Source organism: Schistocerca nitens, chromosome 5 (genome assembly GCF_023898315.1).
Source record: "Schistocerca nitens isolate TAMUIC-IGC-003100 chromosome 5, iqSchNite1.1, whole genome shotgun sequence".
In the NCBI taxonomy this organism is placed as follows: Eukaryota; Metazoa; Arthropoda; class Insecta; order Orthoptera; family Acrididae; genus Schistocerca; species Schistocerca nitens.
This window is the reverse complement of record NC_064618.1, coordinates 633,821,563-633,835,496: the sequence shown is the minus strand read 5'-3', so window position 1 is coordinate 633,835,496 and position 13,934 is coordinate 633,821,563. Positions and strand designations below refer to the sequence as shown.

At 38.2% G+C, this 13,934-nt stretch overlaps 2 protein-coding genes across 8 annotated transcripts in view; one reads left to right on the top strand and one right to left on the bottom strand.

The window, feature by feature from the left end:
• The window catches only part of LOC126259322 (uncharacterized), a 138,203-nt gene extending 127,866 nt beyond the window's left edge, over positions 1 to 10,337 (bottom strand). For 4 of the 5 annotated variants that reach the window (XR_007546499.1, XM_049956005.1, XM_049956006.1 and 1 more), the window contains exon 1: positions 10,172 to 10,337. Coding sequence is in view for 3 of the 5 variants with exons in the window: in XM_049956005.1 (XP_049811962.1) it covers positions 10,172 to 10,175 (4 nt within the window). In the remaining 2 variants the exon portion in view is untranslated. Of the gene's footprint in view, positions 1 to 9,794; positions 9,934 to 10,171 lie in introns of all 5 variants that reach the window. The other variant, XR_007546498.1, reaches the window with a different exon arrangement.
• Positions 10,338 to 10,452: 115 nt separating this feature from the next.
• Positions 10,453 to 13,934, top strand: part of LOC126259321 (RNA-binding protein EWS-like) — a 97,241-nt gene continuing 93,759 nt past the window's right edge. Inside the window, exon 1 of one of the 3 annotated variants that reach the window (XM_049956001.1) lies at positions 10,453 to 10,603. The gene's annotated coding sequence lies outside the window, so the exon portion shown is untranslated. Of the gene's footprint in view, positions 10,604 to 10,766; positions 10,787 to 13,934 lie in introns of those variants that run through there. The other 2 variants (XM_049956002.1, XM_049956003.1) reach the window with 2 other exon arrangements.

Genomic DNA, 13,934 nt, shown 5'->3' with positions numbered 1-13,934 from the left:
TGTTGATATGATGTTAATTTTAGGTGAGTGCCATAACAATTACACTGCAGCTGTGCAATTGTATGCGGATCATTTCCAAAATAGACGACATCCAAGCAAAAACATTATTCGAAATTGCACTCAATGAGCTCGAAATGGATGCATGCACTGTCCACCTCGTCATCACGAATACAATGAAAATAACGCTCGTACCATTACCGTTCTTGCCTGTGTTCAACTGGATCCAAAAATGAGTAGTCGTGTGATTCTTTGGAATACCGAAATCAACTGTTTTGAGGATTTCGGAGGCATATAAATAACATGCGTACCATATCACACCGACACAGGCATTAACGCCGAAAGATATGCAAATACGCATGCATTTCCGCCAATGGGACTTGGAAATGATAAAGAGGTGACAATATTTTTTTTAGATATGTTACGTTCACCGATGAAGCCACAATCAAAAACAATGGCGAATTAAATCATCATGATTGTCATTAATGGTCCCCTGTTAATCCACACTGGCTCAGACCCGTTGACAATCAACACAAGTGGTCGTTAATGGTTTGGTGTGGAATTTTAATGGTTACTTCATAGGGCTGTATTTTTTTTGACCAAAATGTTACGGGGGAATCTTATTTGCAGCTTCTCCGCGATGATTTGTTGGTTCTAATGGAAGATGTTGATTTAGAAACTAGGCAACAAATGTGGTTTCAACAGGACGGAGCAGCTCCCCATTATGCTAAAAACGTGCGGCATGTTTTAAATTTACAGTAACCTGGTCGGTGGATAGGATGCGGCGGACCAATTCAGTGGCCTCCATGTTCACCAGACCTAACATCTGATTTTTTCTTGTGGGGTTATTTAAAAAATATTGTTTATGAAAGACAGTCTACAACCTGAAACGACATGGAGCAATGCATTCGAAGAGCGTGTGCAGCCATGCCACGGGATGTGCTGCTCAAAACTGTGGACAGCTTACCCAGGTGATTGACTTTATGCATTGAAGCAAATGGGGATAATTTTGAACAATTTCTTCATGGCTAATTTCATTAATTAAGCATCACAAATTGTGAGAGGCAAGGGGACTCACACTAATGAAGCACCCCAGCATGTGAGAGGCAAGGGGACTCACACTAATGAAGCATCCCATGAGAACATCATTCTACTACGTCCATCTCGTCGTTCCTGGGTAACGTTAAAAGTAGGATACAATACATTTTGTACAAAAATAGCTGAATTTGGCGTAATGAAAGAATTGGTGCACATTTTGTATCGATTTGATGCGTCCTTCTCAGATCATTCTAAATAAATCGGAGCTCTTTCCAAATTTTACTTTTTTCTCGATTTTAGGGCCATCTGTCAATGGTTCAAAAAATGTTTCAGACAAAACTTGATTTCTTTTTTATGGAGAATCCAAATCTGCAATACAAAATGGGAGTTCCATTTAAGATTTAAAAGTTGCCCATGCCCCACCCAAGGGGGTGGGGGCTGGAGGTCATGTGTGGTATCATTTGATGTCCCCCTTTGAGCTTACGAACTCGTCTTACCCACTATTTTTACCCGATGTATAGTTTTCGAAATAATCTCATCCGAAACTTCAGATGAACCACCCTGTATAATTCAGTGGATTACTCCTGATCCAATGATTTGACAACCTATTCAATAAGATATTATTATACAAGACGCTATAATTAAGATTTGACATCTTCAATGAGGGCAAATGGAATCAGCCTAGACAAGAAACAGAAAAGCCGAAAGTAATGTCAACAGTGATATAATTTATGATGTGGAGAGGCCAGATATATACATAGGCTGCATTAACAGTGAACAACTGTGTATTCAAATTGAATGATTATTGTAGCAGACTAGTCGAAGTGGCATACGCAAAATACTAATGAACTGGGATGGTAATGTGTGTTTCATGGTCTTCAGTCCTAAGAATAGTTTGACGTAGCTCTCCATGCCACTCTATCTTGTCCAGGCTCTTCACTTCAAATTTTTACTCCTCATACTTCCATTCAATACCAAACTGGTGGCCCCTTGACATCTCAGAATGTGTCCTATCAACCAATCCCTTCTAGTCAGGTTGTATCACAAATTTCTTTTCTCCCCAATTTAATTCAGTATCTCATTAGTTACATGATCTACCCACCCAATCTTCAGCATTTTGCTGCAGCATTACATTTCAAAAGCCTCTATTCTCTTCTTGTCTAAACTGTTTATTGTTGAATTTTCACTTCCATATGCGGTTACACTCCCTACAGTGTGTAAACTTTTAGATGGCAGACCTCTCCCTAGTCCTGAATCGGTAAAAGTCAGTAAACGTCGGGAGGCTTCGGTAAGCACGCAGTTTCAACTGCTGCCAACATTACGTAGCTGACTGTGTTGTACAAGGTAGCCATTGTCGTCTGCTTCGTTATTGTTTTGCTCTGTACTTTTCTGCGTGTTTTTATTGTGCAGTTGTGCTAAACAGTATCAAAATGAGTGAAGAGGCAGTTGCTGGCCCATCTCGGGAGTTGCCAACAACCCCTACTGGTAGGCCTAAGGTTAAAAGGAAACCAGTATTACATAGCGATGCTCGCAAAATTATCGGATGAATGGTTTGAGCGCATAGTAGACAAACATACATACATTCATTTTTATATATATAGTTTTTAATGTACATGACGATTTCAGTTTCGTTTATGAACAACATTTAAAGCGTGTTTTACTTCCAAGCCTTTCGTCAGCTTTCGTGTAAGCATGACGCGCAATTTGTAGTGCCAGCACTGCAACTGGTAGGCGTGCCTTGTCTCCCCCCCCCCCCCCCAACGGCTCCACTCCACTCACCAGCCAATGCTTGCTTCCTTCTCTCCCCACACTCCACTCACAACTCTGCCGTCTTACAGTTAACACACTGTACAAACACTTTAAGAACAGACCAACACTTGAGTCTTTATTCAGTTTAAGTAAATTTCTTTTCTTCAAAAACGCTTCTGTTGCCACTGCCAGCTTACATTTTATATCCTCTCTACTTTAGTCATTTATTTTGCTGCCTAAATAACAAAAGTCATCTACTATTTTAAGTCTCTCATTTCCTAGTCTAATTCCCTCAGCATCACCTTTTTTAATTAGACTACATTCCATTATCCTTGGTTTGCTTTTGTTGATGTTCATCTTATATCCTCTTTTCGAGACACTGTCCATTCTGCTTAACTGCTCTTGCAATTCCTTTGCTGTGTCAAACAGAATTACAATGTAATCAGCAAATCCCAAAGTTTTTTAATTTCTTCTCGCTGAACTTTAATTCCTACTCTAAATTTTTCTTTTGTTTCCTTCACTGCTTTTCCAATAAACAGTTTGACTGACATTGGTAATAGGCTACAGTCCTATCTCACTCCTTCTCAATCACTGCTTCACTTACATACCCCTCAACTCATAACTGCTGACAGGTTTACGTAAAAGTTGTCAACAGGCTTTCACTCCCCGCTATCGCCAGAATTTTGAAAAGGACATTTCAGTCAACACTGTCAAAAGTTTTCTTTAAATCTACAAATGCTGTAAATGTAGATTTGCCTTTCCTTAGCCTATCTTCTAAGAGAAGTCTTAGGGTCAGTATTGCCTCGCATGTTCCTACATATCTCTGGAATATAAACTGATCTTCCCCAAGGTTGGCTTCTACCAGTTTTTCCATTCTTCTGTAAAGAGTTTGTGTTAATATTTTGCAACCATGACTTATTAAACTGATAGTTTGATAATATTCACATCCGTGAGCCCCTGCTTTCTTTGGAATTGGAATTATCACATTCTTCTTGAAGTCGAGTGTTATTTTCTCTGTCTTATATACCCTGGACACCATGTGGAATAGCTAGTTTTGTCTTGACTGGCTCTCCCAAGGACATCGGCAGTTCTAAGGGACTGTCGTCGTCTACTCCAAGGCTCTTGTGTCAGCTTAGGTCTTCAGTACTGTCAAATTCTTCTCACAGTGTCATATCTCCCACTTTCCCTTTATCTACTCCCTCTTCGCTTTCTACAATATTGCCTTCACATTAATTTCCCCCTTCTATAACACCTCTATATATTCCTTCCACCTTTACACTTTCTCTTTTTTGCTTAGTGCTGGTTTTCTACCTCAGCTCTTCATATTCGTACAGCTGCTTCTCTTTTCTCCAAAAGCTGCTTTAAATTTCCTTTGGGTGGTACCTGCCTCTCCTCTAGTTATATGTGCTTCTAAGGACTTACATTTGTCCTCTAGCTATTTCTATTTAATCACTTTTCACTTCCTTTCAATCTAATTTTTTGGACATTTCTATTCTCTTTCGCCTGCTTCCTTTGCTGCCCTTTTATATTTTCCCTCTTCATCAATTAAATTCAGTAAATATATCCTTTGTTACCTAATGACTTCTAATAGATCTTGTCTTATCATCTATTTGATCCCCTGCTGCCTTCACTGCTTCATCTATCAAAGCTATCCATTCATCTTCTACTGTATTCCTTACCCCTGTTCTAGTCAATTGTTGCTCAATGCTCCCCCTGAAACCACCACTGGTTCTTTAACGTATCCAGGTACCACCACCTCAATTTCCTGAACTTTTGCAACTTCATTAGGTTCAATTTACAGTTCATAGCCAGTAAATTGTGACTGAATCCACATATACCCCTGGAAATTACTAACAATTTAAAACCTGGTTTTGATATCTCTGTCTTACTACTGTATAATCAATCCGAAACCTTCCAGTGTCTCCAGATATCTTCCATGTATACAAGTTTCCTTCACAATTCTTAAACCAAGTGTCAGCAAAGAATAAACTATGCTCTGTGCAAAATTCTAGCAAGTGGCTTCCTCTTTAATGCCTTTCCTCTAGTCCATATTCACCTAGAATTTTTAATCCTCTTACTTTTCTTACTATCGAATTCCAGTTCCCCATTACAAGTAAACATTCACCTCCCTCAACTATCTGAATTATTTATTTTCTCTCATCATACATTTCTTCTGTCTCTTCATCATCTGCAAGTCCGCCCTCGGTAGCTGAATGGTCAGCGTGACAGACTGTCAATCCTAAGGGCCTGGGTTCGATTCCCGGCTGAGTCAGAGATTTTCTCTGCTCAGGGACTGGGTGTTGTGTTGTCCCAATCATCATCATTTCATCCCCATCGACGCGCAAGTCGCCGAAGTGGCGTCAAATCGAAAGACTTGCACCAGGCGAGCAGTCTACCCGACGGGAGGCCCTCATCACACGACATCATCATCATCATCATCATCATCATCTGCAGAGCTGGTTGGCATATAAACTTGTACCACTGTGGTGGGTGTTGGCTTTGTGTCTATCTTGGCTATGATAATACGACCACTACACTGTTCACAGCAGCTTGCCAGCATTCCTATTTTCTTACTCATTATTAAATCTCCCCCACGTTACCGCTATCTCATTTTGTATTTATAACCCTGTATTCACCTGACCTAAAGGTGGTGAAATGTTACATAATTACCAAGCATAGAGGGCACAGACATCGTCAGCTGCAATGGCATACTAATGCAAAGTGACCACACATTATAACTATGACATCGTTAAAGAAATCTAATTAAAAAAGTGGACCTCAGCTACACATGATGTCAAATGTAATCTGTTATGTCAGAAACGTTACACTTATTAAAATATTCAGGGCTATTATTTAGCAACAACACAATGTCCCGGAATATTTTAATATTTGTGTCATGAATGAGTAATAGCCACATATATTTTAGTAAGTGTAAAACATGCCACACATCAAAAAATACACAAATAGTTCATGTTGTTCACCTGATGCAACACCAACGGAAACATGCCAAGTGCTTACAAAATGGTACTACTTCCATAGAGGCCACTTGAGTTACTGTACATACTAGCAACATTTCTACAAAAGTAGTATTTGTGGGCATTAGTGTTTCACTTCCTTTTAAAGAACAAACCAATCTAATCATGAATATGGTAGGCCTAAATGAAATAGAACTACAGTGGGACTTCAATTTTACATTCTCCAATTTTACAATTTTCACGATTCTACACCAAAAATTCATAGCCCCTGTGAAAAACCAGTGAGATCAATGCTAAAAATTTCCCAATTTTACATTTCTTCCTAGTAAGATTTACCTTGATTCTTCGTCCTTACTCAATATCTCACTTGACTTTGTCCTGTTTTCTTCCTATTGGCTTTTGGTGTGACTGAACAAGTTACAAGTGGCTCAAAAGACAGATGGTTTGCAGCAGTAATCGAAAAATGAGACACTCAACGCAATGTGTTCCGGAATGAGCCAATACATGATGAAGGGGCCCAGCCACCACCTTTACTTATGCCACTTGTAACTCAGTCTCATCTTTATGCATATATTTCTGATGTACTGTATTCGGCAACAATATCAACTGTCAATCTTTTAAATTCAAACACAGATTCTTAAAGAATGTGCTTGGTCATAATCGAAGAAACAATGCCCCCTTTCTGGTTAGTGAAATCTTATTGGCTTGCGACCTGTTAAGTCACCAAATAGCCAACGCAGCCACCACACCACAATAACACATGTAAAATGAGCTCACCTATTGGATGAAAGGAGAGGGGGAGTGGCCCTTCAGTGACAGGAGTACAAGTACGGGTGAAAGCATTTTGTGAAGTGTTGAAAATATACTTTTCATGCAGATGAGTGCTATGACAGAGATGTCACACAGAAATAGAACAAGGGTTCTTTATAGCACATTTTAAAGACTTTTGTGTTCAAAATTTGACACGATACAGTCACAACAACTACATACACTACTCATTTATATACTTTGCACCACACACACCATACACTCTACATCGTAAAGATTGGCAGCAGTGATAGTGGGCATGAAGCAAAACTGTAGCATCTGAAATTTCTTTAAAATTTACATTTTACACAGTGCAGAGAAATTCACTAAGCTGTCTTCTAATAAGCTTGTAATGTCAGTTGGGAAGTAAACTCATTTTTTCATGTCTATGTTTCTCTCATCAGGCCTAAAATAACACTTTAATTGAGGTGAACATATGAAGTGTGGCTCATAAGAAAAACATTAAACAATAACAGCAATGGTGACAAAGTATGTCATTAAGTGAATGTCAGCATTTATACTTATGGTTTAACCACTTTGCTGCTCTGATGTTTTCATCAATTTTTGCTTTTTTCTGAGTGAGACAAAAATGCATGTTTTGAACATATATGTAATTGTATCATGTTGGAAAACAGCTCAATTACCTTGTAAGCAGATACCAATTCCAATTTTTTATTCGTTTTTACTTGCTGTCATACATCTATGATTTTTTAAGAACTGATGAAATTCATTACCACAAATTATTGTATAAACATTATAGTGTATGTTTCATTTCCTTCACTTAGCAAATTTTATACAAAGTATTGGAGAGGACTGCAATTTTTTAACCATGTATGCCAATTACATGTGTTTTTGCTCATATTTTGGTATCCCCAATTCTGCATTTTCCTCAATTTTGCAATTTTAAGTCTGGACTGCACAAAAAGATGGAATAGGGGTTTTACTGTAGTTACAGTGACAATCCTCTTTCACAAATGTGGTTCAGTCCAGACTGAAGTGTCTTACTGTCCTTGTATGGTTACTGTTTGAAAAGTGACTGTATTTACTCTAGCTCTAGGTATCATCTACACTAGGTTTAGTGAAAAAACTGAAAATCCCTTCTTATTGCTTTCCCCCTAGTGTTCCAAGATCAGTGTTAACTTATTCCACACAACGCTTGATCCATACTGGTGAGAGAGTCAGGAACAGCATTCACAAAATGCACCTGAAATTATCTGCTACTAAATAACTGAGAGAAGGAAAGATCCTTAGAGTTAATTATCCATTCAATAATTAAATCTGTAGACCGTCTACTGATGTAAGATAAAAGAAAACAACATTCATCTAAAGAAATCTGCTCTGGTCGGTCTTGTTACAACAGTGTGCATTGCATACAAGTTTTACAGCCATTCAGAGATGCAACTGAAGATCTTTTAAGCTCTAAAAGAAGGCTATCTAAAGATCAGAAGTTTCTCTATCTTTTTTTAATGTACCTATTGACTGCCCAGCACCTTGACTACGCTGATATGTGGCATAGCCTAAGGTCAAGGTAAGGTTTGAAGGTGATAATCTCATTGCGAGTTACTGAAGCCAATGAATGAAAATGCAGAAAATAGGTTACGGTAATAAAATTACATTTAGCACAGCCTCATGTTTATGTCGTACCACATAAGGAGCATTTAGCCATATGTAATGCACTTTTCATCATAAAAATTGAAACTGCAAAATAAATTCAGAATACCTATATTAGATATTGGTCATGTCTCTGATGGGTATTTTGATATGTATCATGTACATACCTACTGCACACAAAGTACAAAAAATGCAAGGAATGAGGAGGGTTGGGAGGGGACACTACATAATCTTCACCTGACTGGTTACCTTTACACCTTCCATTTAATTAATCATCTATAATGTTCATAATTACTGTTAAGTGAACAGTAGATAACACTGCTCAAGTCAGCACCAACCTAATAATGATGATACTGTCAAGGATTATTTCATAAATCATTAATTTCATGCTACTTTGTTATATTGCAACATTGCAGGAGAACTACGACTGTTATGACACAGTCTAGATTATTTCCAGAGTCAATCTTTCACTCTTCATCTGAGCATACACTGTTTTGGAATACCCTACTAGAAAAAAAAAAAAAAAAAAAAAAAAAAAACTGTGTTGGGCTGGGGCTCAAACAGAGAATTGTCATTTGTGGACAATGCTCTTGCTGACCAAGCTACCAAGCATGGCACACAGGAACCCTCCTCACAGCTTCAATTCTTCCTGTATCTCTTACCCGCTTTTCAAATTACACAGAAACTCTGATAACATTGAGAGGCTAGCACTCCTGGAAGAAAATATATCAAAGGAGAATGGCTTAGCCATGGCCTACCTAGATGATTGTTTTCAGGACGAATCCCAACCTGGCAGCAATAGCTTCTATGAAGTGTGGAAAGTAGAAGAGAGGTATGTTCAGAATTGACTGACATAGGGTCATAAGCTGTGTCCAATTTACTAACTGCAAGAGTACAGCTCATGAAATGTACTTTCAAAAGTATGTTATTCTCTTACAATTACAATGCATTAAACTACTATGCCTACTAAAAATAAAAAAAAAATAATTAAAAAAAATACGGAGAAATATGAGCTCACATGAAGGCTTGCCAATTTGTTCGTCACACCATTCACAAATGGAACACAGCTGGGGGGCAAATTATTATGATTCCAGAAGTGCCCTCTGCCCCCCCCCCCAACACACACACACACACACACACACACACACACACACACACACACACACACACACACACAAGCATGTGGCTCGTGAAATATACATGTACAAGGTTCTGGGTTTTAGTTGTCCACTTTATTCATAAACATGATTACTAGCTGTAAATGGAAAGTTCTTGAGAAGGGTTACATACTTAACCACTCAAAGCACGATAAGTTGCTCTATGATAGACAGAAACAAAGTTTGAAATAAGTGTCAACACCAGAAGAAATCACGATTGCATTACAGGCATGTACGGTGCAGCTTACATGAGATAACACAAACTGAATACGGGAATACCTCTGAAAAAATACAGCGCTAATGTCCCTGGGAAAATATCATTAAAAGAAACATCTGCACTACTCAGTTCAAAGGTCGGAGGAACGGAACTGCATACCACCACCAACAGGGCACAAAAGGCAAAGCAACGCTGTGTTCAGTCATCAGATTAATGACTGCTTTACTTTGGATAACTACTTACTCATAGCCGCTGCAATACACGCCTCACTTATATGTGCGTTATGCACAATCCATACGCCTTCAAAGTTATTGCACAAACGTACAACATTTTATACGAAAATGTTTTTGACCCATGCTATTACTTCTCAAGTTTCCAAAAGCTGAAAATCAATGATTTGTGCAAAAAATATATATAAAATAAATAAATAAATAAATAGAGCATCACCTGTGTGATGAAATTTTTGACTTTGGTACCAAACCATAAATTAGCTACATGTTAATTTCAGCTATATATGCTTTCATTCAAGCTGAAAGTGAGTATTCACATAACTTCTTGTAAAAAAAACAAATCCGCCAACAGTCATAATAACTGAATTTTGATTAAGGGCGATAGCTTACCCATTGTGTTTTCGTAAACCTTTGTAATACCCACTTGTTTTCAAAATGTCAGTTTACCACTCGAACTCCCGCTACCATAGATACCTTCAGTCATAAAAACATTCATCGGATCATCACTGGTATGGCGTCCTACAGCAACGCCAACACTTCAGAACATGTGCTGTAGTCGAAAATACGTAATAGAAAATATCAGACTTATAAAAGTAACCTGCATTGTTAGATTTATCTCTTAGCGTAGAATGTGACTGTTTACTGTAAACAAAATAACCCCTGAGTGTTTTATAATTAGAGCTATAAGAAACATCAGACATATACTGAAATGACATGCAGATAGTATTTTGTTTCAGTCGGTAGTTGATGTATCAGAGATAGAAATTAGTTGAAAGCTACTTGTAGGTGCTAGGTAGCGTCCCTGTTTTGCTTAACGTGTTGGTGAGTTTATGATTTTTAATATTTAAGAAATTTATTCTGGATAGTAGCAGAAAAGTGCATGAGTATGTTCATGCCCTGAATATTTTTCCATTTATTACATAATACGTCCTTTCCTTCATTGCTTGGGTAAGCCATGTTCTGCCGGGTGTCCAAGACACTTGATAAAGCCATTATTAGTAGATGGTATATAGTCTAGATTGTTTTTCATTGAATTCTATTTGATAGGTGTAACGCGGAAGAGGATGACGTAATAATTTCACGTGCTTATTGTAGCGCTAATCACAGTCTATATGGCTATTAATAAAAACGGATTAAGTTGTTACAGGGCGCGCGAAAGCATGATTATTTAATGACGCCAAATGAATTAGTGTTGTCCGAGTGCCTTTTTGTTTTGGACGTATTACTTGTAACATTGCTCTAAATAAGTTAATTCCTAATTTATTTCACCTAGGTTTTAGTTTTAATGTAGCGTTTTGTATGTTCTGTGTATCGCACTCTTGACAATCGCCATTATTTGGAACTTACCACTATGTTTACAAGTTAAATTAATTTCATTTTGAAAACACGGCTTCTAGCCGTTGACAGAGCTCGTTTATTTTAAAAATCTTTACATGTAATAAAAATTTCACTAATATAACCCAAATATATACATTTGCCCACCAACAATCGTAAATTATTTACGGCAGTAGTCAAGCAGAAACTATTTAGATTGATTTTTAAGACCTTCATTATTTGCTGGTACCTTTAATTTACAGCGATTGCCTGCCAGTGCAGACCCCTTGTAAATAGTGGCGGCTGCTTTTGTTCCCACGTTTTATTTCTGTACTGCAACTGTTATCTCCAAATAGTGCTTAATTCTTCATACAGTATTTATAGTATACCTATTTTTTTTAACATTTTTGTACATAAAGTTTGAGGATGGACATATACCAGCATAGAATGTCTGTGTGTAATGAATGCTTTATGCATATGTGGGGGATTGCCCCAGAAAATTACTCTGGCCAATGGAAACGTCCGATTCCACCCGTCTGCATTGACCAATGACGTTACCAATATGGCGAGAACAATCATTAACTACTACTCCCATATCGCGACTATGACATCATAACTTAAACAAGACAACAGACAAAAATAGATCGAAAAACTATCAAATACATATTCCTCCAAAAACATAATGAAACTGGAGAAGCTAGGGAAATTGGGGGTTTTGGGTGGGGACAAACTAAGAATAAACACACCCCACTAAACCAAACGATAAAATAAAACGACCACAACCTTCCCTAAATCGAACTAAAAACATTATCCACTGGAATCGAACACTTCCCTTGACCTATATAGTTCAACAGAAACTACCGATACCAAATCATGAAACCCAAAACTACAACCACGTTCACAATCATCACTACCTCAAAAAAGACAACAAAATTGGAATCAAACACTTCTCCTGACCTGTTATCCTTAAGACATCTCCACATATAGCCATCGCTGATCCGAGACTCTGGAACTTTAGTAAGCCTCATTTCTTCACGACAAACTGAACACTTCACGACTTCAGCCAACTGGCCGAATAGCTGAAGAAATTTTATTAGAGACGACGCACTGTCCCCCATCATCGCATGCAACAAAAAACTGTTGATCTTGTCAGTCTTATCCACACCTGCCAAAGACATAAACAAATCGATTTACCAAAATTCACACACGTCGAACAGAAAAAAAACTACAATAACGTCGACATAACAAAACCAAAATCGTTAACTCACTGCAAAATAATTTGCTGAAAGCACAGTCACCACTGATACCACGCACGTGCAATGCTACCAAGCAAATGAACCCCATATGCCCCATAACACGCTAACCATAAACACACCACCAGAGAGAATCACTGACCACAACAATATGCCACCTATAAACATGCAAACTAAACCAAAAACATCACCTAACACACAGCACACAAACACGCCACCAGAGGCCACCACCGATCATATCAAAACGACACCTACAGACACGTGACTGTCACAAACTAAACTCCGCACCGTCGTGATGTCACGGGTCAAAGTCGATGGGTGGAATCAGACGCTTTGGTTAACCCAATTATTCCATATCATATCAAGCAATGGATGAATGCCAAGTAATCCAGTTTTCTAATGTTTTTGTCACCAGAATCAGCAGTAACATGTAGAGCCATTTTTGTTTTGCTAAAGTTTTCTTAGATGTATAGAGAGTGTGTGTGTGTGTGTGTGTGTGTGTGTGTGTGTGTGTGTGTGTGTGTGTGTGTGTGAGAGAGAGATTTCAAGTTCTGACCAATACACACACCCACGAATTCTGAACAATTAGTTCTACATATTTCTTTTTTCCCCATACTGCATTGTTTTTCTTATAGTAGGCTTTATTTTACCTTATAGCCCCTACATTGTTGAATGAACGGTGTGGTTGAGTGATGGACCATTTACCGACAATCTATCAGTAATATTTCTGAATACTTCATTTATTGCTCCTTCGGTTTCATAGCTGCTCTATTGTTTCAGTGCACGAGTGTATGGCGTAGTAATTTGAGTTGGTTAGCGACTGGCCATTCATTGCTACTTAAACATTCCTCTGATTTTTCGGTATGCAAGCAGTAAAGGAAACAAAAGAAAAATTCGGAATAGGTATTAAAATCCATGGAGAAGAAATAAAAACCTTGAGGTTCGCCGATGACATTGTAATTCTGTCAGAGACAGCAAAGGACTTGGAAGAGCAGTTGAACGGAATGGATGGTGTTTTGAAGGGAGGATATAAGATGAACATCAACAAAAGCAAAACAAGGATAATGGAATGTAGTCGAATTAAGTCGGGTGATGTTGAGGGTATTAGATTAGGAAATGAGACACTTAAAGTAGTAAAGGAGTTTTGCTATTTGGGGAGCAAAATAACTGATGATGGTCGAAGTAGAGAGGATATAAAATGTAGACTGGCAATGGCAAGGAAAGCGTTTCTGAAGAAGAGAAATTTGTTAACATCGAGTATAGATTTAAGTGTCAGGAAGTCATTTCTGAAAGTATTTGTATGGAGTGTAGCCATGTATGGAAGTGAAACATGGACGGTAAATAGTTTGGACAAGAAGATAATACAATCTTTCGAAATGTGGTGCTACAGAAGAATGCTGAAGATTAGATGGGTAGATCACATAACGAATGAGGAGGTACTGAATAGGATTGGGGAGAAGAGGAGTTTGTGGCACAACTTGACCAGAAGAAGGGATCGGTTGGTAGGACATGTTCTGAGGCATCAAGGGATCACCAATTTAGTATTGGAGGGCAGCGTGGAGGGTAAAAATCGTAGGGGGAGACCA